The sequence below is a fragment of the Oncorhynchus mykiss genome, chromosome 30 (genome assembly GCF_013265735.2).
Source record: "Oncorhynchus mykiss isolate Arlee chromosome 30, USDA_OmykA_1.1, whole genome shotgun sequence".
Lineage (NCBI taxonomy): Eukaryota > Metazoa > Chordata > Actinopteri > Salmoniformes > Salmonidae > Oncorhynchus > Oncorhynchus mykiss.
The window spans coordinates 13,689,476-13,717,421 of NC_050570.1; the positions used below are offsets into that span (position 1 = coordinate 13,689,476).

Here is a 27,946-nt window from a genome sequence, read left to right on the forward strand (position 1 = left end):
AACTGCCTTGTTCAGGGGCAGAACGACAGATTTTCACCTTGCCAGCTCGGGGGATCCAATCTTGCAACCTTACAGTTAACTAGTTCAACGCAATAACGACCTGCCTCTCTCTCCAAATTGAACATGTTTCATTATTTATTTGAGGCTAAATTGATTTTATTTATGTATTATATTAAGTTAAAATAAGTGTATTGTCGTAAATTCAGTATTGTCGTAATTGTCATTATTATAAATAAATCGGCCGATTAATCGGTATCGGATTTTTTGGTCCTCCAATAAACGGTATCGGCGTTGAAAAATCTTAGCATCTGCTTCATCTGACCATTTTTGTATTGATCTAGTCACGGGTGCTTCCTGCTTTAATTTTTGCTTGAATGCAGGAATCAGGAGGATAGAATTATGGTCAGATTTGCCAGATGGAGGGTGAGGGAGAGCTTTGTATGGTCCAGAGTTTTTTTCCCTCTGGTTGCACATTTAACATGCTGATAGAAATTTGGTAAGACTGATTTAAGTTTAAGTTCCCTGCATTAATGTCCCCGGCCACTAGGAGCGCCGCCTCTGGCTGAGCGTTTTCCTGTTTGCTTATGGCGGAATACAGCTCATTGAGTGCGGTCTTAGTGCCAGCATCAGTCTGTGGTGGTATGTAGACAGCTACGAAAAATACAGATGAAAACTCTCTAGGTAGATAGTGTGGTCTACAGCTTATCATGAGATACTCTACCTCGGGCGAGCAAAACCTTGAGACTTCCTTAAATATTGTGCACCAGCTGCTATTTACAAAAATACATACAGTAGTTCGCCGCCCCTTGTCTTACCAGACGCAGCTGTTCTATCCTGCCGATACAGTGTATGACCAGCAAGCTGTTGGTTGATAATGTCATCATTCAGCCATGATAAAATATTACAGTTTTGAATGTCCCTTCTGATAGTTTAATCTTCTGCGTAGGTTATTGATTTTATTTTCCAAAGATGCACGTTTGCTAGCACAATGGAAGGCAGTGGGGGTTTATTCAATTGCCTAGGAATTCTCAGAAGTCAGTCCGCCCTCCAGCCCCTTTTTCTCCCCCTTCTCTTCACGCAAATGACAGGGATCTGGGCCTGTTCCCGGGAAAGCAGTATGTCATTCATGTCGGGCTCATTAAAGGAAGATAAGGATTCTGCCAGTTTGTGGTGAGTAATCTCTAATCGTGTCCAGCTCTGTCTGAATGTATGTTGTAATTTATACAGAGTCAAATGAAAATATTCAGAAAAAAATAAATGGATGTTCTACTGGATGTTTCAAATTACAGAAAAAATATTAACTGAATATTCATGTATAATAATAATGAAAATATAGTGGAAAATGAAGTGTGCATGACTGATGTCTGCAACATTTTTGAAGGACTGTTTACACACACACAGAGAATTTTTAACAAAGTTTGACTTTGAATGAAGCAACACATCTGCCAGTACCTTCAAGATGGCTACCAGGTAAGCAGATCTCTTTGTATTTCTCCAGATAAACATTCTCTTGTCAGACTGCATACACAACAGTATTGATTACCATTACCGATACAGGTAGGTTTCCACATTTAGAAAAAAGTTAGATTAAAAATGTTCTATGAAAATATGCTTCATTAATGTCTAATTATGTACATTGGGTAAACATTTGCTTAGTCATCATGTCTTCTCTATTGATAGCAAAACATTCTAAGGTTCCTGATCCTCCGCAACAGCATTCTCACTTATATACACAGTTGAAGTCGGAAGTTTACATAGACCTTAGCCAAATACAATTCCTGATATTTAATCCTTGTAAAAATAATTTGTCTTAGGTCAGATAGGGTCACCACTTTATTTTAAGAATGTGAAATGTCAGAATAATAAGAGAATGATTTATTTATACCTTCAAACTCAGTGCCTCTTTGCTTGACATCATGAGAAAATCAAAACTTGAATCAATGATTGTGCCAATATTATCTCATTTATTTTCTACATCAAATTGTATAATGTTTAACCAAACCTCAGTCTTAGTATACTTATTGTCATTTCTGAAATCATCAACCTAATTTCCAAAACCTATGTATCATTACCGTAACAGGTGTTAATTTAATGAATGGAAAAATAGTAGTTTGCTTTTAAATGTGCAGAATCTATACGTTATGTTCTTTCAGGCTTGCCACATCATTTTGAAAATATGTCAGGTTTCAATGAAATAGCAAAAATATTAGGTTGTATATTGCAGAAGGTGTTGCGGTAATGAGAGAAATCAGTCAAAATCAAATAACATTTTAATTTAAAAATATACACTGCTCAAAAAAATAAAGGGAACACTAAAATAACACATCCTAGATCTGAATGAATGAAATATTCTTATTAAATACTTTTTTCTTTACATAGTTGAATGTGCTGTCAACAAAATCACACAAAAATTATCAATGGAAATCAAATGTATCAACCCATGGAGGTCTGGATTTGGAGTCACACTCCAGCCACATGAGGTCTAGCATTGTCTTGCATTAGGAGGAACCCAGGGCCAACCGCACCAGCATATGGTCTCACAAGGGGTCTGAGGATCTCATCTCGGTACCTAATGGCAGTCAGGCTACCTCTGGCGAGCACGTGGAGGGCTGTGCGGCCCCCCAAATAAATGCCACCCCACACCATGACTGACCCACCACCAAACCGGTCATGCTGGAGGATGTTGCAGGCAGCAGAACGTTCTCCACGGCGTCTCCAGACTGTCACGTCTATCACATGTGCTCAGTGTGAACCTGCTTTCATCTGTGAAGAGCACAGGGTGCCAGTGGCGAATTTGCCAATCTTGGTGTTCTCTGGCAAATGAAAAACGTCCTGCACGGTGTTGGGCTGTAAGCACAACCCCCACCTGTGGACGTCGGGCCCTCATACCACCCTCATGGAGTCTGTTTCTGACCGTTTGAACAGACACATGCACATTTGTGGCCTGCTGGAGGTCATTTTGCAGGGCTCTGGCAGTGCTCCTCCTGCTCCTCCTTGCACAAAGGCGGAGGTAGCGGTCCTGCTGCTGGGTTGTTGCCCTCCTCCACATGTCCTGATGTATTGGCCTGTCTCCTGGTAGCGCCTCCATGCTCTGGACACTACACTGACAGACACAGCAAACCTTCTTGCCACATCTCGCATTGATGTTCCATCCTGGATGAGCTGCACTACCTGAGCCACTTGTGTGGGTTGTAGACTCCGTCTCATGCTACCACTAGAGTGAAAGCACCGCCAGCATTCAAAAGTGACCAAAACATCAGCCAGGAAGCATAGGAACTGAGAAGTGGTCTGTGGTCCCCACCTGCAGAACCACTCCTTTATTGGGGGTGTCTTGCTAAATGCCTATAATTTCCGCCTGTTGTCTATTCCATTTGCACAAAAGCATGTGAAATGTATTGTCAATCAGTGTTGCTTCCTAAGTGGACAGTTTGATTTGACAGAAGTGTGATTGACTTGGAGTTACATTGTGTTGTTTAAGTGTTCCCTTTAATTTTTTGATCAGTGTATATTATTTCAGAGTTTCCAGTAACTGTGCATGACCATTAATAATAAATGTTTTAAAAATGTGAAAATGTATTAGCTTTCCTAATGGTCTTGATGTTTTCAGACTTTTAAAATACTTTTCAGAAAATATGTTCAAAAAGTGTTAAATTGTCAGTAAATGTTTTTAAATGAATGCTCCCAAACACTTCAGACCTCGTTATTAATGCCTCAAAATGACATTTTTTGACGCAAGTCTTTTTAAAAGGTTTCATGTTTGAAATCTTTGAAACCAAGATTTCGCGAAAATCACCCATATGCACACACACACCAGAAGATGCCTCCTTGACGGAAATACCCGTAGATACATGGTCCCTTATTTCACTACCTCTAAGGACAACCGTATATTAGCCAGGTTATTCTCTATCTGTGAAATTGACATTTTCAGTGTACAGAAATAGGAGCTATGTTACCTAAAGTAATCCACAAGGAAAACCTTGTTAACAAGTCTTGCTACTGTAGCTGTGAATAAGGACACATCAAGGTTCATTTAAACGGTGCAATCGAGTAATCAGAAAACAATTGCCCCAAGGTCCCCCAACTCTGACAGGTTTAAATTGTGTACCCTTCGTACTAGGCAGTTTAAAATGGCTCACAGTCAATACATCTTCACAGATATATCTGGACATGATATCATATTTCATAAACCTCTATCAATGCTGTGCCTCTATACAAAGCATCAGCTGCTCTTTGACATTGATGGAGATAGAGGGGCTTTCTCAGTCTGTCCCTGCTCTAACACCCCCCTGCTATTTATGCAAGTTCTCTTCTCTCCTCTCCGCAGCTCCCTTCATCAGCACCAGCCACAGAGGGCCCACTTCTCACAGCCGTTCAAAGCCTGGCTAATTACGCTATACAAGTAGAGCCTCTGCACTAAGCAGGGGTTCACTTTGAGACACCCCTCCCCTCAGAACACTACAGCATTTCCCTCCCTCAGGTCCTTCAAAATACAGTCACACAATTATCACTTGCAGAAGAATATAGACACACAGTTACTCAAGCAAATAAAGTTTATTTTGTGTTGTGTAGCCGTTTGGTCTGTACCAGGCAAGGGGATTTAACCTGTTGAGTCTATGGGGGCGCTATTTCATTATTGGATAAGAAAACGTGCCCGTTTTAAGCGCAATATTTTGTCACGAAAAGATGCTCAACTATGCATATAATTGACAGCTTTGGAAAGAAAACAGTCTAACGTTTCCAAAACTGCAAAGATAATATCTGTGAGTGCCACAGAACTCATGCTACAGGCGAAACCAAGATGAAACGTCAAACAGGAAATGAGCAGAATTTCTGGCCATAAGAGACTACATTTTCCAGGGGTCCGCCCGGTGTCCTTTGTCTAAATTGGTGCGTAATCTTCAGTTGCGGTCATTTTCTCCTGGGATTCAGGACAGAAAGCACACTTCCACTAACGATATATCATCAAAGAGAAATGTGAAAAACACCTTGAGGATTGGTTCTAAACAACGTTTGCCATGTTTCAGTCGATATTATGGAGTTAATTTGGAAAAAAGTTTGGCGTTTTGATGACTGGATTTTCGTTTTTTTTTGGTAGCCAAACGTGACGCACCAAACGGAGCGATTTCTCCAAAACAAATAATCTTTCAGGAAAAACTGAACATTTGCTATCTGAGTCTCCTCATTGAAAACATCTGAAGTTCTTCAAAGGTAAATTATTTTATTTGAATGCTTTTCTGGTTTTTGTGAAAATGTTGCCTGCTGAATGCTAATGCTAATGCTAAATGCTACGCTAGCTAGCTACTGTTACACAAATTATTGTTTTCCTATGGTTGAAGCATATTTTGAAAATCTGAGATGACAGTGTTGTTAACAAAAGGCTAAGCTTGAGAGCTAGCATATTTATTTCATTTCATTTGCGATTTTCATGAATAGTTAACGTTGCGTTATGGTAATGAGCTTGAGTCTGTATTCACGATCCCGGATGGCTAAGTGCAACTGTAACTCCAGACGGGTTAACACTAGGATGGTACAGTATGATCTCTCGTATCTCATCCAAGGGGCCTGACTATCACAAGCAGACATACTCCTCTTAGACAAATCAGGAGTCAGAGATAAGCCTGTCCATGAGACACATGCAATCAAAAGAGGAAGAGAAGGAAGACTAGATAATTGCATTGACTTTCAGAAAGGGTTTTGCAACACAAGAGAGCATCTTTACATACAACGACAAGTTCTAAACCAGAACACTTGATCGTAATAGAGCTTGTTCAGTACTTGGCCATTAGAGTGAAAAACACATCTCTAGCAAAATATAGATCTGTAGGTGAGACCAGGTACAGTATAGAAGCCTACCTGCCGTAGAGGTCATCTGGGTAGCTGTCGTACTCCAAGTCATAGTCAGATCTGAGGAGAGAGAGAGATGGGCTAAGAGAGAGGGAAAGAGCCATCATCGACTCAGTGGGTTTTGTCCAACATGTCTCTGGACGTACTCACTGCCACAGTCATACTCTGGACCTAGTTTTGTCCCATGGAATAAATATTGTGGATCTTAATGTTTTTCCTCATAATCCTGGACTATCGGACCACCATTATATTATGTTTGCAATCGCAACAATAATCTGCTCAGACCCCAACCGAGGATCATCAAAAGCTGTGCTATAAATTCTCTGACAACCCAAAGATTCCTAGACGCCCTTCCAGACTCCATCCACCTACCCAAGGACGTCAGAGTACAAAAATCGGTTAATCACCTAACTGAGGAACTAAGTGTAACCTTGCGTAATACCCTAGATGCAGTCGCACCCCTAAAAACAAAAAAACATTTGTCATAAGAAATTAGCTCCCTGCTATACCGAAAATACCAGAGCCCTGAAGCAAGCTTCCAGAAAATTGGAATGGAAATGGCGCTACACTAAACTGAATGTCTTCCGACTGGCTTGGAAAGTGCCATGCAACATCTGAGCAGCAGAAAGCGCTCTATCATCCTATTTTTCCAACTTAATTGAGGGGAATAAGAACACTGTCGCAAAGCTAACTAAAAATCAGCATTCCCAAGAAAGGATGGCTTTCACTTCAGCAGCGATACATTCATGAACTTCTTTGACGAAAAGATTATGATCATTAGAAAGAAAATTACGGACTCCTCTTTAAATCTGCGTATTTCTCCAAAGCTCAATTGTCCTGAGTCTGCACAATACTGCCAGGACCTAGGATCAAGGGAGACACCCAAGTTTTTTAATACTATATCTCTTGATACATTGATGAAAATAGTCTTGGTCTCTAAACCTTCAAGCTGCATACTGGACCCTATTCCAACTAAACTACTGAAAGAGCTGCTTCCTGTGCTTGGCCCTCCTATGTTCAACATAATAAACGTCTCTCTATCCACCGGATGTGTACCAAACTCACTAAAAGTGGCAGTGATAAAGTCTCTCTTGAAAAAGCCAAACCTTGACCCAGAAAATATAAAAAAACTATCGGCCTATATCGAATCTCGTCTGGTTTTAGACCCCATCAGAGCACTCAGACTGCACTCGTGAAGGTGGAAAATTACCTTTTAATGGCGTCAGACCAAGGCTCTGCATCTGTCCTCATGCTCTAGGACCTTAGTGCTGCTTTTGATACCATCGATCACCACAATCTTTTGGAGAGATTGGAAACCCAAATTGGTCTACACGGACAAGTTCTGGACCGGTTTAGATCTTATCTGTCAGAAAGATTGTCTGGATGGTTTGTCTACTGACAAATCAATTGTAAATTTCGGTGTTCCTCAAGGTTCTGTTTTAGGACCACTATTGTTTTCACTATATATAGCGGACGATACACAGCTGTACATTTCGATGAAACATGATGAAGTCCCAAAATTGCCCTCCCTGGAAGCCTGTGTTTCAGACATAAGGAAGTGGATGGCGGCAAATGTTTTACTTTTAAACTCGGACAAAACAGAGATGCTAGTTCAAGGTTCCAAGAAACAAAGAGATCTTCTGTTGGTTCTGACAATTAATCTTGATGGTTGTACAGTCATCTCAAATAAAACTGTGAAGGACCTAGGCTTTACTCTGGACCCTGATCTCTCTTTTGCGAACAAATCAATAATATTTCAAGGACAGCTTTTTTCCATCTTAATAGCATTGCAAAAATCAGAAACTTTCGGTCCAAAAATGATGTAGAATAATTTGTCCACGCTTTTGTCACTTCTAGACTACTGCAATGCTCTACTTTCCGGCTACCCAGATAATACACTAAATAAACTTCAGTTAGAGCTAAACACGGCTGCCAGAATCTTGTCTATAACCAATAAATGTGATCATATTACTCCAGTGCTAGCCTCTCTACACTGGCTTCCTGTTAAGGCTATGGCTGATTTCAAGGTTTTACTGCTAACTTACAAAGCAATACATGCGCTTGCTCCTACCTATCTTTCCGATTTGGTCCTGCAGTACATACAGTGCCTTGCGAAAGTATTCGCCCCCCTTGAACTTTGCGAGTCTCCGTATAAATGCACCTGCACTGTGATAGTCTCAGAGGTCCGTTAAAAGCGCAGAGAGCATCATGAAGAACAAGGAACACACCAGGCAGGTCCGAGATACTGTTGTGAAGAAGTTTAAAGCCGGATTTGGATACAAAAAGATTTCCCAAGCTTTAAACATCCCAAGGAGCACTGTGCAAGCGATAATATTGAAATGGAAGGAGTATCAGACCACTGCAAATCTACCAAGACCTGGCCGTCCCTCTAAACTTTCAGCTCATACAAGGAGAAGACTGATCAGAGATGCAGCCAAGAGGCCCATGATCACTCTGGATGAACTGCAGAGATCTACAGCTGAGGTGGGAGACTCTGTCCATAGGACAACAATCATTCGTATATTGCACAAATCTGGCCTTTATGGAAGGGTGGCAAGAAGAAAGCCATTTCTTAAAGATATCCATAAAAAGTGTTGTTTAAAGTTTGCCACAAGCCACCTGGGAGACACACCAAACATGTGGAAGAAGGTGCTCTGGTCAGATGAAACCAAAATTGAACTTTTTGGCAACAATGCAAAACGTTATGTTTGGCGTAAAAGCAACACAGCTCATCACCCTGAACACACCATACCCACTGTCAAACATGGTGGTGGCAGCATCATGGTTTGGGCCTGCTTTTCTTCAGCAGGGACAGGGAAGATGGTTAAAACTGATGGGAAGATGGATGGAGCCAAATACAGGACCATTCTGGAAGAAAACCTGATGGAGTCTGCAAAAGACCTGAGACTGGGACGGAGATTTGTCTTCCAACAAGACAATGATCCAAAACATAAAGCAAAATCTACAATGGAATGGTTCAAAAATAAACATATCCAGGTGTTAGAATGGCCAAGTCAAAGTCCAGACCTGAATCCCATCGAGAATCTGTGGAAAGAACTGAAAACTGCTGTTCACAAATGCTCTCCATCCAACCTCCCTGAGCTCGAGCTGTTTTGCAAGGAGGAATGGGAAAAAATGTCAGTCTCTTGATGTGCAAAACTGATAGAGACATACCCCAAGCGACTTACAGCTGTAATCGCAGCAAAAGGTCACGCTACAAAGTATTAACTTAAGGGGGCTGAATAATTTTTCACGCCCAATTTTTCAGTTTTTGATTTGTTAAAAAAGTTTGAAATATCCAATAAATGTCGTTCCACTTCATGATTATGTCCCACTTGTTGTTGATTCTTCACAAAAAAATACAGTTTTATATCTTTATGTTTGAAGCCTGAAATGTGGCAAAAGGTCGCAAAGTTCAAAGGGGCCGAATACTTTCGCAAGGCACTGTACCTACATGTACGCTACGGTCACAAGACGCAGGCCTCCTTACTGTCTGTAGAATTTCTAAGCAAACAGCTGGAGGCAGGGCTTTCTCCTATAGAGCTCCATTCTTATGGAATGGTCTGCATATCCATGTGAGACTTGCAGACTCGGTCTCGACATTTAAGTCTTTATTGAAGACTTGTCTCTTTGGTCGGTCCTATGATTGAGTGGAGTCTGGCCCAGGGGTGTGAAGGTGAACAGAAAGGCTCTGGAGCGACGAACCACCCTTGCTGTCTCTACCTGGCCGGTTCCCCTCTTTCCACTGATATTCTCTGCCTCTAACCCTGTTACGGGGACTGAGTCACTGGCTTACTGGTGCTCTTCCATGCTGTCCCTAGGTCCGCCACTTGAGTGGGTTGAGTCACTGATGCGATCTTACTGTCTGGGTTGGTGCCCCCCTCGGGTTCGTGCTGTGTGGGAGATCTTCGTTGGCTATACTCGGCCTTGTCTCATGGTAGTAGGTTGGTGGTTGAAGATATCCCTCTAGTGGTATGGGGGCTGTGCTTTGGCAAAGTGGGTGGGGTTTATATCCTGCCTGTTTCCCGACACCTCCTGTCTCAGCCTCCAGTATTTCTGCTGCAAGAGTTTGTGTCAGGGGCTAGGGTAAGTCTGTCATATCTGGAGTATTTCTTTCTTTCTTCTCAGTCCACCTGGTCATGCTGTTGCTCCAGTTTCAACTGTTCTGCCTGAGGCTTTGGAACCCTGACCTGTTCACCACTGAACGTGCTACCTGTCCCGAAACTGCTGTTTTGGACCCTCTCTCTACTGCACCTGCTGTCTCTAACTCTGAATGATCGGCTATAAAAAGCCAACTGACATTTACTCCTGAGGTGCTGACCTGTTGCACCCTCTACAACCACTGTGCTTATTATTATCTGACCCTAAAGGTCATGTTTGAACATCTTGGCCATGTTCTTTTATAATCTCCACCTGGCACAGCCAGAAGAGAACTGGCCACCCCTCATAGCCTGGTTCCTCTCTAGGTTTCTTCCTAGGCTCTGGCCTTTCTAGGGAGTTTTTCCCAGCCACCGTGCTTCTACGTCTGCATACTTTGCTGTTTGGCGTTTTAGGATGGGTTTCTGTACAGCACTTTGTGACGTCGGCTGATGTAAAAAGGGATTTATAAATATGTTTGATTGAATAGAACAGCTTTCAGAGGACAGGAGACAGAGGGGGATATGATGGGTGTTAGACGGGGAAGGATATAACACGGGTCAATGGGGACGGATTGTCCATGGAGTAGACAGGTACAGACACTTACAGCTGTGACATGTTTTAACATCCTCAGAACCTTGGCTTGCCCTGTTGAATCCCTGTCACTCAGGTATACCCAGCACTCTCTGAGTATCTCATCTCTTCCTCTTTTTCTCTGTTTTTCTCTTTATCCTTCACACTCATCAGGGAAGTGAACTGTGCTCCCCTCTAAGAGCTTACCTGTCCATTATCACAGATTTGGTTGAATGGTTTTAAAATCACAGGGGCTATACTGTAGCTGTCTGGTCAAGTAACAGTCTCTGTGTTCAACCTGGGAGGTCAAGCAGAGAGGGAGGGGAAACGGTCATGCTGTCAGGGTGCGTTCCTCTGTCAGACGAGAGACAGCATTTCAGACATTAAAGAAAATAATAGGGTTACAATTCCAGCACATTTCCATTACACTGTTGACTATTGATATACGTAATGGTTTCAGGGCTCCCCTGCATCACAGATATGTGATCAAATCTAAACACGACAACTATCAACTCCATCCTCGGCTCAGCCTCTGACTCTCTCAGTGAAGTGCATACTACACACTGACATACACACTCAGTGGCCTGCTGCGGGAACACAAACAGTCCTGTTGTTAATGTTAACCAACACAGCCATCCATCACAATAAGGAGTAAACCCAACACACTGTCTCAGACACTCTGAAATGTGCAGAGAAATGAAGAGCCACTTACTGGGCCAAGCTGTATAGATAGATAGAGAGAGAGAGAGAGAGAGAGAGAGAGAGAGAGAGAGAGAGAGAGAGAGAGAGAGAGAGAGAGAGAGAGAGAGAGAGAGAGAGAGAGAGAGAGAGAGAGAGAGAGAGAGAGAGAGAGAGAGAGAGAGAGAGAGAGAGAGAGAGAGAGAGAGAGAGAGAGAGAGAGAGAGAGAGAGAGAGAGAGAGAGAGAGAGAGAGAGAGAGAGAGAGAGAGAGAGAGAGAGAGAGAGAGAGAGAGAGAGAGAGAGAGAGAGAGAGAGAGAGAGAGAGAGAGAGAGAGAGAGAGAGAGAGAGAGAGAGAGAGAGAGAGAGAGAGAGAGAGAGAGAGAGAGAGAGAGAGAGAGAGAGAGAGAGAGAGAGAGAGAGAGAGAGAGAGAGAGAGAGAGAGAGAGAGAGAGAGAGAGAGAGAGAGAGAGAGAGAGAGAGAGAGAGAGAGAGAGAGAGAGAGAGAGAGAGAGAGAGAGAGAGAGAGAGAGAGAGAGAGAGAGAGAGAGAGAGAGAGAGAGAGAGAGAGAGAGAGAGAGAGAGAGAGAGAGAGAGAGAGAGAGAGAGAGAGAGAGAGAGAGAGAGAGAGAGAGAGAGAGAGAGAGAGAGAGAGAGAGAGAGAGAGAGAGAGAGAGAGAGAGAGAGAGAGAGAGAGAGAGAGAGAGAGAGAGAGAGAGAGAGATAGATTCCATAACAAATCCATAAACTACAGAGAGATGAACCTAGAGAAGAGTCCCCGAAGCAAGCTGGTCATGGGGCTTTGTTCACAAACACAAACAGAGTCCCGGGACAGAAACACAATTAGACCCAACCAAATCATGGGAAAACAAAAAGATAATTATTTGACACATTGGAAAGCTTAAACAAAAAAACTGAGCAAACTAGAATGCTACTTGGCCCTAAACAGAGAGTACACAGTTGAAGAATACCTGACCACTGTGAGTGATCTAAAATTAAGACTATGTACAGACTCAGTGAACATAGCCTTGCTATTGAGAGAGGCAGCCATAGCCTGTCTTCTCTCGGGAGCCAAGTCAACCTATGTGTCCATTGCCCACAAAATGAGATGGAAACTGAGCTACACTTCCTAAACTCCTGCCAAATGTATGACCATATTAGATACATATTTCCCACAGATCACATAGACCTACAAAGAATTTTAAAACAAATCAAACATTGATAAACTCTCATCTGTTAGACGAAATACCGCAGTGTGCAATAACAGCAGCAAGATATGTGGCCCGTTGCCATGAGAAAGGGGCAACCAGTGGAGCACAAACAACATTGTAAATACAACCTAGATTTATGTGTTAATTTATTTTCCCTTTCATACTTCAGACTTGCACATTACATAGCCAATAACATAATATTTTCTTAAAAGGTTTGGTATTAATCAGCATCTAACTGTATTATTGACTTTGGCCACGGCCAAGCTACTCACCATGTACTACTGAGCGTTGTACAACAATGCAGTGAACCATTCATATTGATCTGTTTATAACCAAGCATTTAACTATGACTATTGATCTGTCTGTGGACACGACAAAGCTCTCTGAGCTCAGCCCTTCTAAACATATTGGATGACTCTTTCATTCCACATGGAGATGTTACCTCCTGCCTGCATTGTTGGAATTACATATTATATCAAAGATAATTCGACTGTATGTACTTGCCTCATAATGTCTTACTGTTCCCCATGTGTTTACTGTTTAATGGGCTGTTGAGTCCCACTGATCTATAACAGTGAAGAGTAACACTCCCACCATGCAATACATGGGATCATTAGCTATTTGTTGTTTCCATGTGGGGAATGCTGTCTTACCCAGCATTTCATATTATCAACGATAGGCTACCAGGGATAAAGGTCTTTACAGTGAGTCAGCCTTAGTATTTACAGAGGAATGTTTTCTGGGAGGCAAAACAATCTCTTTTCTTTTTCTCTGGTTTTGATGAGCTGCAGAGCAGGAAGTCAAATGAGATTTGTAAATCTACACAAAACAATCCTGTTTAGACTTAGTGCTCCATCCAGACAAATTTGTTGTCACACCCTGACCTTAGAGAGCCTTTTTATGTCTCTATTTGGTTTGGTCAGGGTGTGATTTGGGGTGGGCATTCTATGTTTTGTTTTCTATGATTTTGTGATTCTATGTTTCTTTATTTCTACGTTTTGGTCGGGTATGGTTCTCAATCAGGGACAGCTGTCTGTCGTTGTCTCTGATTGGGAAACATACTTAGGTAGCCCCTTTCCCCTCCTTTCGATGTGGGTAGTAAACTTTGTCTGTGGCACTGAGCCCTGTAAGCTTCACGGTTGTTGCTTTCATTTGTTGTTTTGTTGGCGACATTTTAAAAATAAAGAAAATGTACACTCACCACGCAGCACTTTGGTCCACTTCTTTTGACGGCCCGTGACAGAACTACCCACCACCAAAGGACCAAGCAGCGTGGTAAAGAGGACTCCTGGACATGGGAGGAGATCCTGGACGGAAAGGGACCCTGGACGCAAGCCGTCCGAGGGAGGAGATGGAGGCAGCTATGGCGGAGCGGCGGCGATATGAGGAGGCAAGTCAGCGAAGCAGGCACGAGAGGCAGCCCCCAAAATTATTTTGGGGGGGGTCACACGGGGAGATTGGCAGAGTCAGTGTTTAGACCTGAGCCAACTCCCCGTGCTTACCGTGGGGAGCATGTGTATCCGATGTCCGCCCCACGCACCAGGCCTCCTGTGTGTCTCTCCAGCCCAGTGAGTCCTGTGCCTGCTTCAAGGAACAGGCCTCCTGTGTGTCTCCCCAGCCTGCGCCCAGGACGAAGCCTCAAGTGATGATCCATGGCAAGAAGCCTCAAGTGATGATCCATGGCAAGAAGCCTCAAGTGATGATCCATGGCAAGAAGCCTCAAGTGATGATCCATGGCAAGAAGCCTCCAGTGATGATCCATGGCACCAAGCCTCCAGTGATGATCCATGGCACGAAGCCTCCTCCAGTGATGATCCATGGCACGAAGCCTCCTCCAGTGATGATCCATGGCACGAAGCCTCCTCCAGTGATGATCCATGGCACGAAGCCTCCTCCAGTGATGATCCATGGCACGAAGCCTCCAGTGATGATCCATGGCACGATGCCTCCAGTGAGTAGTCATAGCACGAAGCCTCCAGCGGCGGTCTCCAGTCCGGAGCCTCCAGCGAGGGTGCCCAGTCCGGGGCCCGCAGCAAAGGTCCAAAGTCCGGGGCCCGCAGCAAGGGTCCCGCACCTGAGCGCCTTTGCTCATCGGCTCCACATTGGCCCCAAGGGCAGCCCTCACTTTGCCTGAAATAAGCCCACCATTTTGGATCGGCTGCCCGTTACATTGTATCACAAAGACAATGTGGCTGCTATCATAAGTGACCCCAAACTTGTTTTTACATGCAATGTGCTTTAGCACTCGGCAGTCCCGTTCTGTGAGCTTGTGTGGCCTACCACTTTGCGGCTGAGCCGTTGTTGCACCTAGACATTTCCACATCACAATAACAACGCTTACAGTTGACGGGGGCAGCTCTAGAATGGCAGAAATTTGTCGAACTGACTTGTTGGAAAGGTGTCATCCTTTGACGGTACCATGTTGAAAGTCACTGAGCTCTTCAGTAAAGCCATTCCACTGCCAATGTTTGTCTATAGAGATTGCATGGCTTGATTCTATACTCCGGTACGCAGCGGGTGTGGCTGAAATGGCCAAATCCACCTATTTGATGGGGTGTCCACACTTTTTTATATATATACTATATAGTGTATATGTTTACCAGAGAAACGTTAAAGTTTCTCATATGTCACATGCACTTTTCTGACTTTTTTACGGACTTCACCATTGGCAGTGCACAATATCGTGTTTTTGTTGACCACACAACAGAACACTTAAACTGGAATGAAACTCTCAGTGTCAGTAAGTTCAGAGAACAAAACAGAAAATCTAAAAATAATGATGTTTTTGGAGGAACGGAAACAGAACAGGGAACGAAGGGATCTCTAGTGTTCCGGAACAGAACCGTTATTTTCAAATCTTGGGAACATGTTAGTAATGTTATTTTTAGTTCCAAAAATATTTTCCATGTGTAGTATATAATTCTATAAAGTTTTAATGCTAATAATAGCTTAAACACATTCCAATTCACATCATGATGTTCAGCGCTTAAAGCCCCTTCCATCTTCACCCTTGTCTTTCTCTCTGTGAAATTTCAGTCATATCTCAAGCCTGCACTTAGCTGGCCAATCAAACATGTAAACAACTATTTTACCCGTTCCACAGCAAGCTGCACTATCGGCGCTAATTGGGTGAGTAAATGAATGTTAAATGTAAAAACATGGTTGCTTTCATGGGTTAAAAATAATACAGAAAAAGGAACTATATGAATTCTAACTTTTTGGGGGTTTGAACCGGTTCAGAACATTATTTTCTGGTCGGAAGACTGGAACAGAACAAAAAAAATAGGGGTTCCCCTTGGAATGTAAAGATTCTAAAGTTATTTAGGTTCCAACCCCTGATTCCGGGGTAATTGGCTTTAATGTTCCGAACCCGTCATTGGCTTAAATGGTGTCAGCAATTTTCATCTAGTGTTATTTTTTTAATTGGGGTATTTGCACAACCACTCCCCCAGATATTCGAATGAGCTCTCGCCTCTACATTATGAAGTAGCTGGGCTTGGTGTGGGCCGGCCCGTGTTGGGCTGATGTAGGACTGGTGTGGGCTGGCCTGTGTTGAAACAGGTGTAGGCTAGCCTGTGTTGTGCCGGTATGGGCTGGCCCATGTTGAGCTGGTGTGGTCTAGCCTGTGTTGGCCTGGTGTGGGCTTAGTGGGGTTCAAGCCGTGCCCACCTTGCCCACCGAATACCCACATGGGGTCATGTTTGCTGGGTAGCTAGTGTACACAATAGAGAGAGATAAGTATAGCCCTGTGTTTACACAATCATGTGACATAGCAAGATTTGAGCTGACTTCCTGCCACTTCAGCTCCTCTCAAATCGAAGGGCTTCCCTGATTGAAGCAAAATTACAATACATACAGCGACGGACAGCCAGACAGACAGAGGCTCGAATGGAGGATTCCACCACCGTGCCTTAGACATGCCAACAAACCTTACACAAAAGCTGAATCTGGAAATCCCAACAGACAAGCTGTGAGGTAAATTGGTGGTACTGTGGTTATGTCAGTATTACAGGTCATGTTAATGATTTCAGCACCAATGTAGCGGCCCTGAAATTTTATTTAGATTGTCCTTGTTTTGTTAGGAGCAAAAGGATCTTCAAATGCAGAACACCTGTATGGCATGATGTTCTGTTTACTGCTTTGTTATTTGTTTCCATCTTCTGTTTGTTCATTGCTGATAAAGCACACCTTACCATACTGAATGTTCTGTCTTTATGCAGAGACAGGGTGTTTAAATGGTTGGAGTTTTCATTGCATAATTATTTTAACTGTTATTTTTCAGTTTAAAGGAAATGCTGATTCAACTAACGCACATCTCAGCAAGAGGAACCAATGAGGGACAAAGACAATAACTGTCACGATCGCTGTCGTCATGGAAATGACCGGACCAAGGTGCAGCATGGTGAGCGTACATTTTTTGATTGATAAATGTCGCCAACAAAACAAAGAACAAGGAAACGACCGTGAAGCTTACTTAGGCTATAATGCCACTAACAAAGACAACTACCCACCATTACAAAAGGAAAAAAGGCTGCCTAAGTATGATTCCCAATCAGAGACAACGATAGACAGCTGTCCCCGATTGAGAACCATACCCGGCCGAAACAAAGAAAATAGAGTTTCCCACCCGAGTCACACCCTGACCAACCAAACATAGAGAATAAAAAGATCTCTACGGTCAGGGCGTGACAATAACAATGTTCTACGTTCTCTGCTCTCTCTCTCTCCCTCACTATTTCTCTTTCTCAATCTCTCCTTCTCCCCCTCTCCCTCTCTCTCTCCTCATCTCCTTCTCCCTATTGTGAACATTGCCACACAGATCAAGGTACTGTCAAACCTGAAACCCCAAACATACACTTTCATCATATGGAACCTTTCCACTGTTCAGCAATTAAAATCTCTCTTTAAACAAGTTTGGTTCTAGATGCTCTTAGGCCCTCAACCTGCTGTGAATTCCATGATGCTGTCTGAGTTTCAATGCAGCCAAAACCTGCATCCCTGTTAAAAACAAACAAAATTACACACTCAAGGTGTCATCCATCGATCACACACAGGAAGAAGGGATAGGTGGTTCCACTCCAGTGAAACATTGTTCCACCTGCTGCGGTCTTGGTTTGCGCCAGGTATTGCTTGAGAAAATAGATTTGATCTCAATGAGGTTACCCAGATAAATAAATGTTTGAAAAAGGAGCTCATGTGCTGCTCAACAGGACTCAGTCCTTAGAAATACTAGCCTCCCTCCACTGCTCAGTCGAAGGTGTAAAACATAGGGTGGGTTTATAAGGCACAGCGTGATCAAAACAACAGTGGAGGGACTTTTACTCTAAAACATCCTATATATCCTCTGAGCTCGGTATTGTTTCTCCATCTCCACTGGGCTGCTCTTTAAAGACAGGCTCTAATTACTTTTATAGAGCTGGGGAGTTAGGCTGTAACTCAGATTAAGTGGATGTTGCACTTGATCTGAGTTAAAGCTAAAGGGCAGCTCTCTATAGTTTCTCTGAATGGCAGCATAGTGAGCAAGTACCACTTCCTCGTGATTCGGCGAGTACCACTTCCTCACACTGAGGCTCGAACCCTGGACAGGTGACCGCTCCTATACAGTACAGAACTTTTGATTGGTACTGTGTATGTTTTATATACATATACACGTATGTATGTGTGTGTGTGTTTTATTTATTTATTTATTTATATATATATATATATATATATATATATATGCACACATATATTCATACACATACAGTGCCTTGCGAAAGTATTCGGCCCCCTTGAACTTTGCAACCTTTTGCCACATTTCAGGCTTCAAACAGAAAGATATAAAACTGTATTTTTTTGTGAAGAATCAACAACAAGTGGGACACAATCATGAAGTGGAACGACATTTATTGGATATTTCAAACTTTTTTAACAAATCAAAAACTGAAAAATTGGCCGTGCAAAATTATTCAGCCCCCTTAAGTTAATACTTTGTAGCGCCACCTTTTGCTGCGATTACAGCTGTAAGTCGCTTGGGGTATGTCTATCAGTTTTGCACATTGAGAGACTGACATTTTTTCCCATTCCTCCTAGCAAAACAGCTCGAGCTCAGTGAGGTTGGATGGAGAGCATTTGTGAACAGCAGTTTTCAGTTCTTTCCACAGATTCTCGATTGGATTCAGGTCTGGACTTTGACATGGCCATTCTAACACCTGGATATGTTTATTTTTGAACCATTCCATTGTAGATTTTGCTTTATGTTTTGGATCATTGTCTTGTTGGAAGACAAATCTCCGTCCCAGTCTCAGGTCTTTTGCAGACTCCATCAGGTTTTCTTCCAGAATGGTCCTGTATTTGGCTCCATCCATCTTCCCATCAATTTTAACCATCTTCCCTGTCCCTGCTGAAGAAAAGCAGGCACAAACCATGATGCTGCCACCACCATGTTTGACAGTGGGGATGGTGTGTTCAGCTGTGTTGCTTTTACGCCAAACATAACATTTTGCATTGTTGCCAAAAAGTTCAATTTTGGTTTCATCTGACCAGAGCACCTTCTTCCACATGTTTGGTGTGTCTCCCAGGTGGCTTGTGGCAAACTTTAAACAACACTTTTTATGGATATCTTTAAGAAATGGCTTTCTTCTTGCCACTCTTCCATAAAGGCCAGATTTGTGCAATAGGATTGTTGTCCTATGGACAGAGTCTCCCACCTCAGCTGTAGATCTCTACAGTTCATCCAGAGTGATCATGGGCCTCTTGGCTGCATCTCTGATCAGTCTTCTCCTTGTATGAGCTGAAAGTTTAGAGGGACGGCCAGGTCTTGGTAGATTTGCAGTGGTCTGATACTCCTTCCATTTCAATATTATCGCTTGCACAGTGCTCCTTGGGATGTTTAAAGCTTGGGAAATCTTTTTGTATCCAAATCCGGCTTTAAACTTCTTCACAACAGTATCTCGGACCTGCCTGGTGTGTTCCTTGTTCTTCATGATGCTCTCTGTGCTTTTAACGGACCTCTAAGACTATCACAGTGCAGGTGCATTTATACGGAGACTTGATTACACACAGGTGGATTGTATTTATCATCATTAGTCATTTAGGTCAACATTGGATCATTCAGAGATCCTCACTGAACTTCTGGAGAGAGTTTGCTGCACTGAAAGTAAAGGGGCTGAATAATTTTGCACGCCCAATTTTTCAGTTTTTGATTTGTTAAAAAAGTTTGAAATATCCAATAAATGTCGTTCCACTTCATGATTGTGTCCCACTTGTTGTTTCTTCACAAAAAAATACAGTTTTATATCTTTATGTTTGAAGCCTGAAATGTGGCAAAAGGTCGCAAAGTTCAAGGGGCCGAATACTTTCGCAAGGCACTGTATATACAGTTGAAGTTGGAAGTATGCATATACACTTAGGTTGGAGTCATTAAAACTTGTTTTTCAACCACTCCACAATTTCTTTAGTCGGTTAGGACATCTACTTTCTGCATGACACAAGTAATTGTTTACAGACAGATTATTTCACTTAAAATTCACTGTATCACAATTCCAGTGGGTCAGAAGAAGACACGCACTAAGTTGACTGTGCCTTTAAACAGCTTGGAAAATTCCAGAAAATTATGTCATGGCTTTAGAAGCTTCTGATTGGTTATGGATGTATGGATAGGCTATGGATGTATTTCAAGGCATACCTTCAAACTCGGCGCCTCTTTGCTTGACACCATTGGGAAATCAAAAGAAATTAGCCAAGACCTCTGAAAATAAATTGTAGACCTCCATAAGTTTGGTTCATCCTTGGGAGCAATTTTCAAAAGCCTAAAGGTACCACGTTCATCTGTACAAACAATAGTGCGCAAGTATAAACACCATGGGACCGTCATACCGCTCAGGAAGGAGACGCATTCTGTCTCCTAGAGATGAACGTACTTTGGTGCGAAAAGTGCAAATCAATAGATTGCCCAGCTAGAGTGAGTTATTCTAGGAGGGAAGGAGAGAAAATTGGCCTCATTTCTGTGGCGAACCCTTAAGCTGCACAATCCATCTGTGCCAAATAAGCACTCTATAGGCACTGTTTCCCCCTAGCTCAGACAAACACAACCATAACTATTGGGTACAGTGCTATATAGTTTACAACTCAGATAACTGTCACTGTCTTTTCTCCTCCATCCACAAAACCTCTGTATAAGTACTGTATGGTAACAGGACAACAACCTCTCCCTCAATGTGATCAAGACAAAGGAGATGATTGTGGACTACAGGAAAAAGAGGACCGAGCACGCCCCCGTTCTCATCAACGGAGCTGCAGTGGAGCAGGTTGAGAGCTTCAAGTTCCTTGGTGTCCACATCACCAACAAACTAACCTGGTCCAAGCACACCATGACAGTCGTGAAGCGGGCACGACAAAACCTATTTCCCCTCAGGAGACTGAAAAGATTTGGCTTGGGTCCTCAGATCCTCAAAAGGTTTTACTGCTGCACCATCGAGAGCATCCTGACGGGTTGCATCACTGCCTGGTATGACAACTGCTCGGCCTCCAACCGCAAGGCACTACAAAGGGTAGTGCGTACGGCCCAGTACATCACTGGGGCCAAGCTTCCTGCCATCCAGGACCTCTATACCAGGCGGTGTCAGTGGAAGGCCCTAAAAATTGTCAAATACTCCAGCCACCCTAGTCATAGACTCCAGACCCCCCCCCCCCCCCTCTTTTACACCTCTGCTACTCTTTGTTGTTATCATCTATGCATAGTCACATTAATAACTCTACCTACATGTACATATTACCTCAATTATCTCGACTAACAGTTGCCCCCGCACATTGACTCTGTACCGGTACCCCCCTGTATATAGTCTCCCTATTGTTATTTTACTGCTGCTCTTTAATTACTTGTTACTTATATTTCTTATTCGTAATTTCTTTATATATATTTTTTTTTTGTTAACTGCATTGTTGGTTAGGGGCTCGTAAGTAAGCGTTTCACTGTAAGGTGAAACACCTGTGGTATTTGGCGCATGTGACGAATACAATTTGATTTGTATTTCTCAGTTCCCTGAGAGAGAGAAAGCAGTCACAAGTCACAACAGAGATAATGATCAACATTTGCAGCAATAGAACTCTACTCAGTATGTGGATTTCTCCCATTGCTTTCCATTCTTCTGGCCTCAATAGATGTTCCTATGAAACATGCATCAGTTTCCTGGGTTCATGATGCTTGCCTTTTGATTTGGAGTCAGTGTTTATGGAGGAAATGGCACTACGTGACTGGGATTGAGGATTATGAGGAGACGAGGGCCAAGCCACAGGAAAGGTATTGGAATTGTGTTTTTAATGCACTCACTAAAATACAGTGTATAAAGAGGAATACACTAGTTGTTGAGCTCTAGTATAGTGTCCCTCCTGAGGGGTTGGGTGTTATGGAAGATCTAACTGGGATAAGATGGAGGTTCTCTGAGACACGGAGACCAATGCCTAATACATAACACAATCAGACTACTGGGTGTTCTGCAGCGAGCTGGGTGTTATCTCCTACAACAGGGTTTCCTAACTCCGGTCCTCCAGTACCTCCAACAAAACACAATTTAGTTGTTGCCCCTGACAAAAACACCGGATTAAACTTGTCAAGGGCTTGGTGATTAGTTGACAAGTTGAATCAGGTGTGCTTGTCCGGGGCCATGACAAAAATGTGTACTGTTGGGGGTACTCGAGGACCAGAGTTGAGAAACTAAGGCTATCCCCGACTAAAAAAAAAAACTGTTCCTGTTCTTTCAACCAATCGATTGGTCGAAATGTTTAAAGTTATTTTTCCATAGATAGACAAACACACCCTGTGTGTTTAATAAAATCAACTGCATATGCACTGAGCTTGTCTGATGCTTTAAGCACACTGTTTGATTAAATCATTAAGACACACAAATGACTCAATAAAAAGCCAGATGGTCATACTGTGTTAAAAAAAATGACAGTGAGTGCCTGTGTGACTGGCGCACGTTATCTCGCTCTTCTCCCTACTGCTGCGAAAAGGCACCACAGCACAGCAAGTATTTATTGCGCTGTCCGTGCTGAAGCACTTCAGCCAATTAGTTTCTTACTTGTTTCTGACTGAAAAGTTATGTTACTTAAATTCCTAATTTGTTTAGGAAAAACATTCCCTATTCCCTCAACCCTTGCTCTCTTTACGTGAAACATGTAGAGTACCAGTCAAAAGTGTAGACACGCCTACTCATGAAATAATACATATGGAATCATGTAGTAACCAAAGAAGTGTTAAACAAATCAAAATATATTTTAGATTCTTCAAAGTAGCCACCCTTTGCCTTGATGACAGCTTGGCACACTCTTGGCATTCTCTCAAACAGCTTCATGAGGAATGCTTTTCTAACTGTCTTGAAGGAGTTCCCACATATGCTGAGCACTTGTTGGCTGGTTTTCCTTCACTCCATGGTCCAACTCATCCCAAACCATCTCAATTGGGTTGTGGTCGGGTGATTGTGGAGCCCAGGTCATCTGATGCAGCACTCCATCACTCCTTATTGGTCAAATAGCCTTTACACAGCCTGGAGGTGTGTTTTGGGTCATTGTCCTGTTGAAAAACAAATGATAGTCCCACTAAGTGCAAACCAGATGGGATGGCGTATCGCTGCAGAATGCTGTAGTAGCCATGGTGGTTAAGTGTGCCTTGAATTCTAAATAAATCAGACAGTATCACCAGCAAAGCAACCCCACACCATCTCACCTCCTCCTGCTTCACGATTGGAACCACACATGCGGAGATCATCCGTTCACCTACTCTGTGTCTCACAAAGACACGGCAGTTGGAACCGAAAAACTTTGTACTGGTCTAATGCCCATTGCTCAAGTTTCTTGGCCCAAGCAAGGCTCTTCTTATTATTGGTGTGGTTTCTTTGCAGCAATTTGACCATGAAGGCCTGATTCATGCAGTCTCCTCTGAACAGTTGATGTTGAGATGGGTCTGTTACTTGAAATCTGTGAAGAATTTATTTGGGCTGCAATCTGAGATTGAGTTATCTCTAATGAACTTATCCTCTGCAGGTAACTCTGAGTCTTCCTTTCCAGTGGCGGTCCTCATGAGAGCCAGTTTCATCATAGCACTTGACCTTCATGTCTTAAAGTAATGATGGACTATTTGTCACGCCCTGACCTTAGAGAGCCGTTTTATTTCTCTATTTGGTTAGGTCAGGGTGTGATGTGTTTCTATGTTTTGTTTTCTATGTTTCTGCCGGGTATGATTTCTCAATCAGGGACAGCTGTCTATCGTTGTCTCTGATTGGGAATCATACTTAGGTAGCCCTTTTTTCCTCCTTTCAGTGTGGGTAGTTATCTTTGTTAGTGGCACTTAGCCCTGTAAGCTTCACGGTTGTTTTTCGTTTCTTGTTTTGTTGGCAACATTTTAAATAAAAAGAGAAATGTACGCTCACCACGCTGCACTTTGGTCCTCTTCTTTTGACGGCCGTGACGGCTCTTTGCATAATATGGACTTGGTCTTTTACCAAATAGGGCTATTGTCTCTATACCGTGTTACAACACAACTGATTGGCCCAAACGCATTAAGAAGGAAAGAAATTCCAGAAATGAACTTTTAACAAGGCACACCTATTAATGGAAATGCATTCCATTAACTACCTCATAACTACCTCATGAAGATGGTTGAGAGAATTCCAAGAGTGTGCAAAGCTGTCATCAAGGCAAAGGGTGGCTACTTTGAAGAATCTCAAATATGAAATATATTTTGATTTGTTGAACACTTTTTTGGATACTATATGATTCCATATGTTTAATAGTTTATGTCCTCACTATTATTCTACAATGTAGAAAATTGTAAAAAAAAAAAAAAGAAAAACCCTGGAATGAATAGGTGTGTCCAAACTTTTGACTGATAAATAAGTGTACCAGAGTCTGTTCTAACAATACATATATATATATATATAAAGCCTTTATAATAGCAGACTAAAAACAGTTGCATGCATTTGTGAATTGCGGTTTATTTATTGTTTGGGTCTAATTATTCAAAGCTCCCTTTGTTATTTAATTTTAAAACTAAAATGCTTGATTGCATTTCAAAGCATGCATGTTTCGTATGCTGTGTGATGGCATGAACGAATGACTGATTGATACAGTAGCCTGAATAGTGAAATAACCCTGTGGGAAACACTGTCCTACAGTGTTAACATGACACAGTTCATCAAATCAAATTGTATTGGTCACATGGCTGCTACTTGACATTATGTGAATATTGATGTGTATTGATGTGTATTAATGTGTATACAGGGCTCATCTGTAAAAGAGAACATGGTCTCAGCATGACTCTGTCGTGTCTTTACTATCATTAAACTAAAGACTTTGTTTTTATCAAAGATTCTCTGTAATTAGTTACTCGATTAAACTGAATAATCATGTAACTGTAATTAACTAGGAAGTTGGGGCACCAAGGAAAGTATTCAGATTACAAAGTTATAATTTCCCAATATAACCTTTCAGATATTTTCATATCTGATCAATAGTCTTCTGATTAATTATGTATTTATTTTACCTCACGTTAGTTTCATTCTAAACATCGTAAATTGTTGGTTATCTGCATGAATCCAGTCTTTACTATGAGTCATCCATACATCAATTGTCTTAAATAATTTATTTATTACTAACTAAGTAATTCACAGAAATTCATTAACAAACAGTAGATATGGTTACATGAAATGATAGAATGTGCCCTAGTGGGCTGAACAGGCATGGCAGCTTGTTAGACAAAGGGGCAATGGGTAGTCAGTCGATTAAGAAGTCCCTACAGTTAATTATAACAATTAAAATGCTAATGCCTTACACATGAACGCTCACTCATTCGGGAACAATTGCAATCAATATATATATTTACGCTCAGTGTGTCATCTTGATCGCTGGTGAAAAGTATTTTTTGCAAAATTGTCCGTCTCTCTCCCTCTCTCTCGGTTAGAGGGGATAATTCAAAATGACATTCGTTATAGAATGGTTGTTTTGGCGGTTGTCTTTCTTCGCGTTCAATGATGCCGAAATCCTAGCTGCAGACTAGTAATTAGTATCAAAGACTTGTTCTCATTCTGTCGGTATCGATAGTCTAAGAGTTTAACCACGTGGTATGGTTAAAAAGACTCAGCAATGGTCTACACCTTTAGCCCTCTCGTAATTGAGGTAAGCTTGGTCTGGTGATAATTTCTCAAAGTTGGGTTTTGTTCAGAAGATGGCTGTCCCAGGATGTCTGACCCTAACTGGGCTCAGGGGCGGTCCTCTGATTTAGTTCAAATCAAAAGGGAATTGTATTTTTCTTCATTAAACAGTCCACAATCATCCTCACTCATTCATCTTATACAACAATTAGATGTAAACCTCATATCTGAGGCTATTATATAAACAGCGTTATGGTAATGTGGCCACACCGTCTCCCATGAGCTTCCCAAGTTGTGACAAACGGACCAGTTCGTAGCTGGATTCTTCACCGATATTTTACACTTTCTCTGGAACATGAAATTTGTTCGTACCTCACGTTCTGTGAGGTGGAAGGATTTCCTTTGTCCTCTGTGAAAGTTTACCCTCTCTCTAATACTGTGTGTCCATGAGGTCTTCTCAGGAATTTACGACCTCTGACCACAGCAGGCTGGTTGTAGAAGCAGACAGCGGGGGATGGTGCTCACTGTACTCAAAGAGGGCAACGTCATGACAACTCCATGTCACAATAAAGGTTAAATAAAAAATGAAATAAAAAAATAGAAATAAATAAAATGCGATGATGTGGAAAGCTGGTGTCTGGGGAGGATGGTTACAGGAATACACTTAGAGGAGAGTAGCATTGGCGGGTGCAGAGAGGTAGAAAACGAGCATGCCAAGGTCGTTGTAATAGAGGATGTGTGTGTGTCATTCACAACTAGCATGGTGTAATAATATAGACAGATGACTGATCCAAACAGCCTTGAGGTTATGCCCAATACATTATATCCAATCTTACACTCATACACACACACAAACAAACATAAACAAGAAAAAAACACACAAAAACAGCCCCAACAGCAAAAAACAGTCCAGCCAAGTCACATGGGAGACCAAGTCCTCTCATCTTTGCTTCTGAACTACTGTGTCAAACTTATGAATATGGATGCAAACTGTCTTTCTTTGAAAGCCTCTATGTAAAATATGAAAAGAGTCCAGTGGGAGGTCATTTAAAATGCAGACAGAAAGTTGAAACACCAAGTCTCTGATGAGTTTATCTGAGGAACAGAAGAGATGAGGCGTGAGACCAGACTGTTGCAGGGCAAAAAACACCAGCCACACATTCCAGGCACCTAACATAACCGGTAAAAATATCATGGTTATCAACTGAATGCAATTAAATAAACAAAATGTGTATGATATCTTTCTCCAGGCATTGTTCTGCTTCACTAAAATGTAAATTCTGCTGGAAACAGTAAGTTTATTTATGTGTGCGTGTGTGTGGTGTGTGTGTGTGTGTTAAACACCATACAGGTTAAACACAATACAAATGTACAGTGCCTTCAGAAAGTATTCACACCGCTTGACTTTTCCCCCATTTTATTGTGTTAAAAAGTGGGATTAAAATGGATTTAATTGTTTGTTTTTTGGTCATCGATCTACACAAAATACTCTACAATGTCGAAGTGGAAGAACAATTCTACAGTTGAAGTCGGAAGTTTACATATACTTAGGTTGGAGTCATTAAAACTCGTTTTTCAACCACTCCACACATTTCTTGTTAACAAACTATAGTTTTGGCAAGTCAGTTAGGACATCTACTGTGTGCAAGACATGAGTACTTTTTCCAACAATTGTTTGCAGACAGATTATTTCACTTATAATTCACTGTATCACAATTCCAGTGGGTCAGAAGTTTACACACACTAAGTTGACTGTGCCTTTAAACAGCTTGGAAAATTCCAGAAAATTATGTCATGGCTTTAGAAGCTTCTGATAGGCTAATTGACATCATTTGAGTCAATTGGAGGTGTGCCTGTGGATGTATTTCAAGGCCTACCTTCGAACTCAGTGCCTCTTTGCTTGACATCATGGGAAAAATCTAAAGAAATCAGCCAAGACATGAGAAAAACATTGTAGACCTCCACAAGTCTGGTTCATCCTTGGGAGCAAGAAGTTACCATGTTCATCTGTACAAACAATAGTACGCAAGTATAAACACTATGGGACCATGCAGCCGTCATACCGCTCAGGAAGGAGACGCGTTCTGTCTCCTAGAGATGAATGTACTTTAGTGTGAAAAGTGCAAATCAATTCCAGAACAACAGCAAATGACCTTGTGAAGATGCTGGAGGAAACAGGTACAAAAGTATCTATATCCACAGTAAAACGAGTCCTATATCGACATAACCTGAAAGGCCGCTCAGCAAGGAAGAAGCCACTGCTCCAAAACCGCCATAAAAAAGCCAGACTACGGTTTGCAAATGCACATGGGGACAAAGATTGTACTTTTTTGAGAAATGTCCTCTGGTCTGATGGAACATAAATAGAATACTGAA

General features: G+C 42.1%; 1 protein-coding gene across 1 annotated transcript in view; it reads right to left on the bottom strand.

The window, feature by feature from the left end:
* LOC110521370 (RNA-binding Raly-like protein) overlaps window positions 1-27,946 on the bottom strand; it is a 64,012-nt gene that overhangs the window by 16,828 nt on the left and 19,238 nt on the right. Inside the window, exon 3 of the mRNA XM_021598874.2 lies at window positions 5,854-5,904. Within this exon, the coding sequence (XP_021454549.1) occupies window positions 5,854-5,904 (51 nt within the window). The remainder of the gene's footprint in view (window positions 1-5,853; window positions 5,905-27,946) is intronic.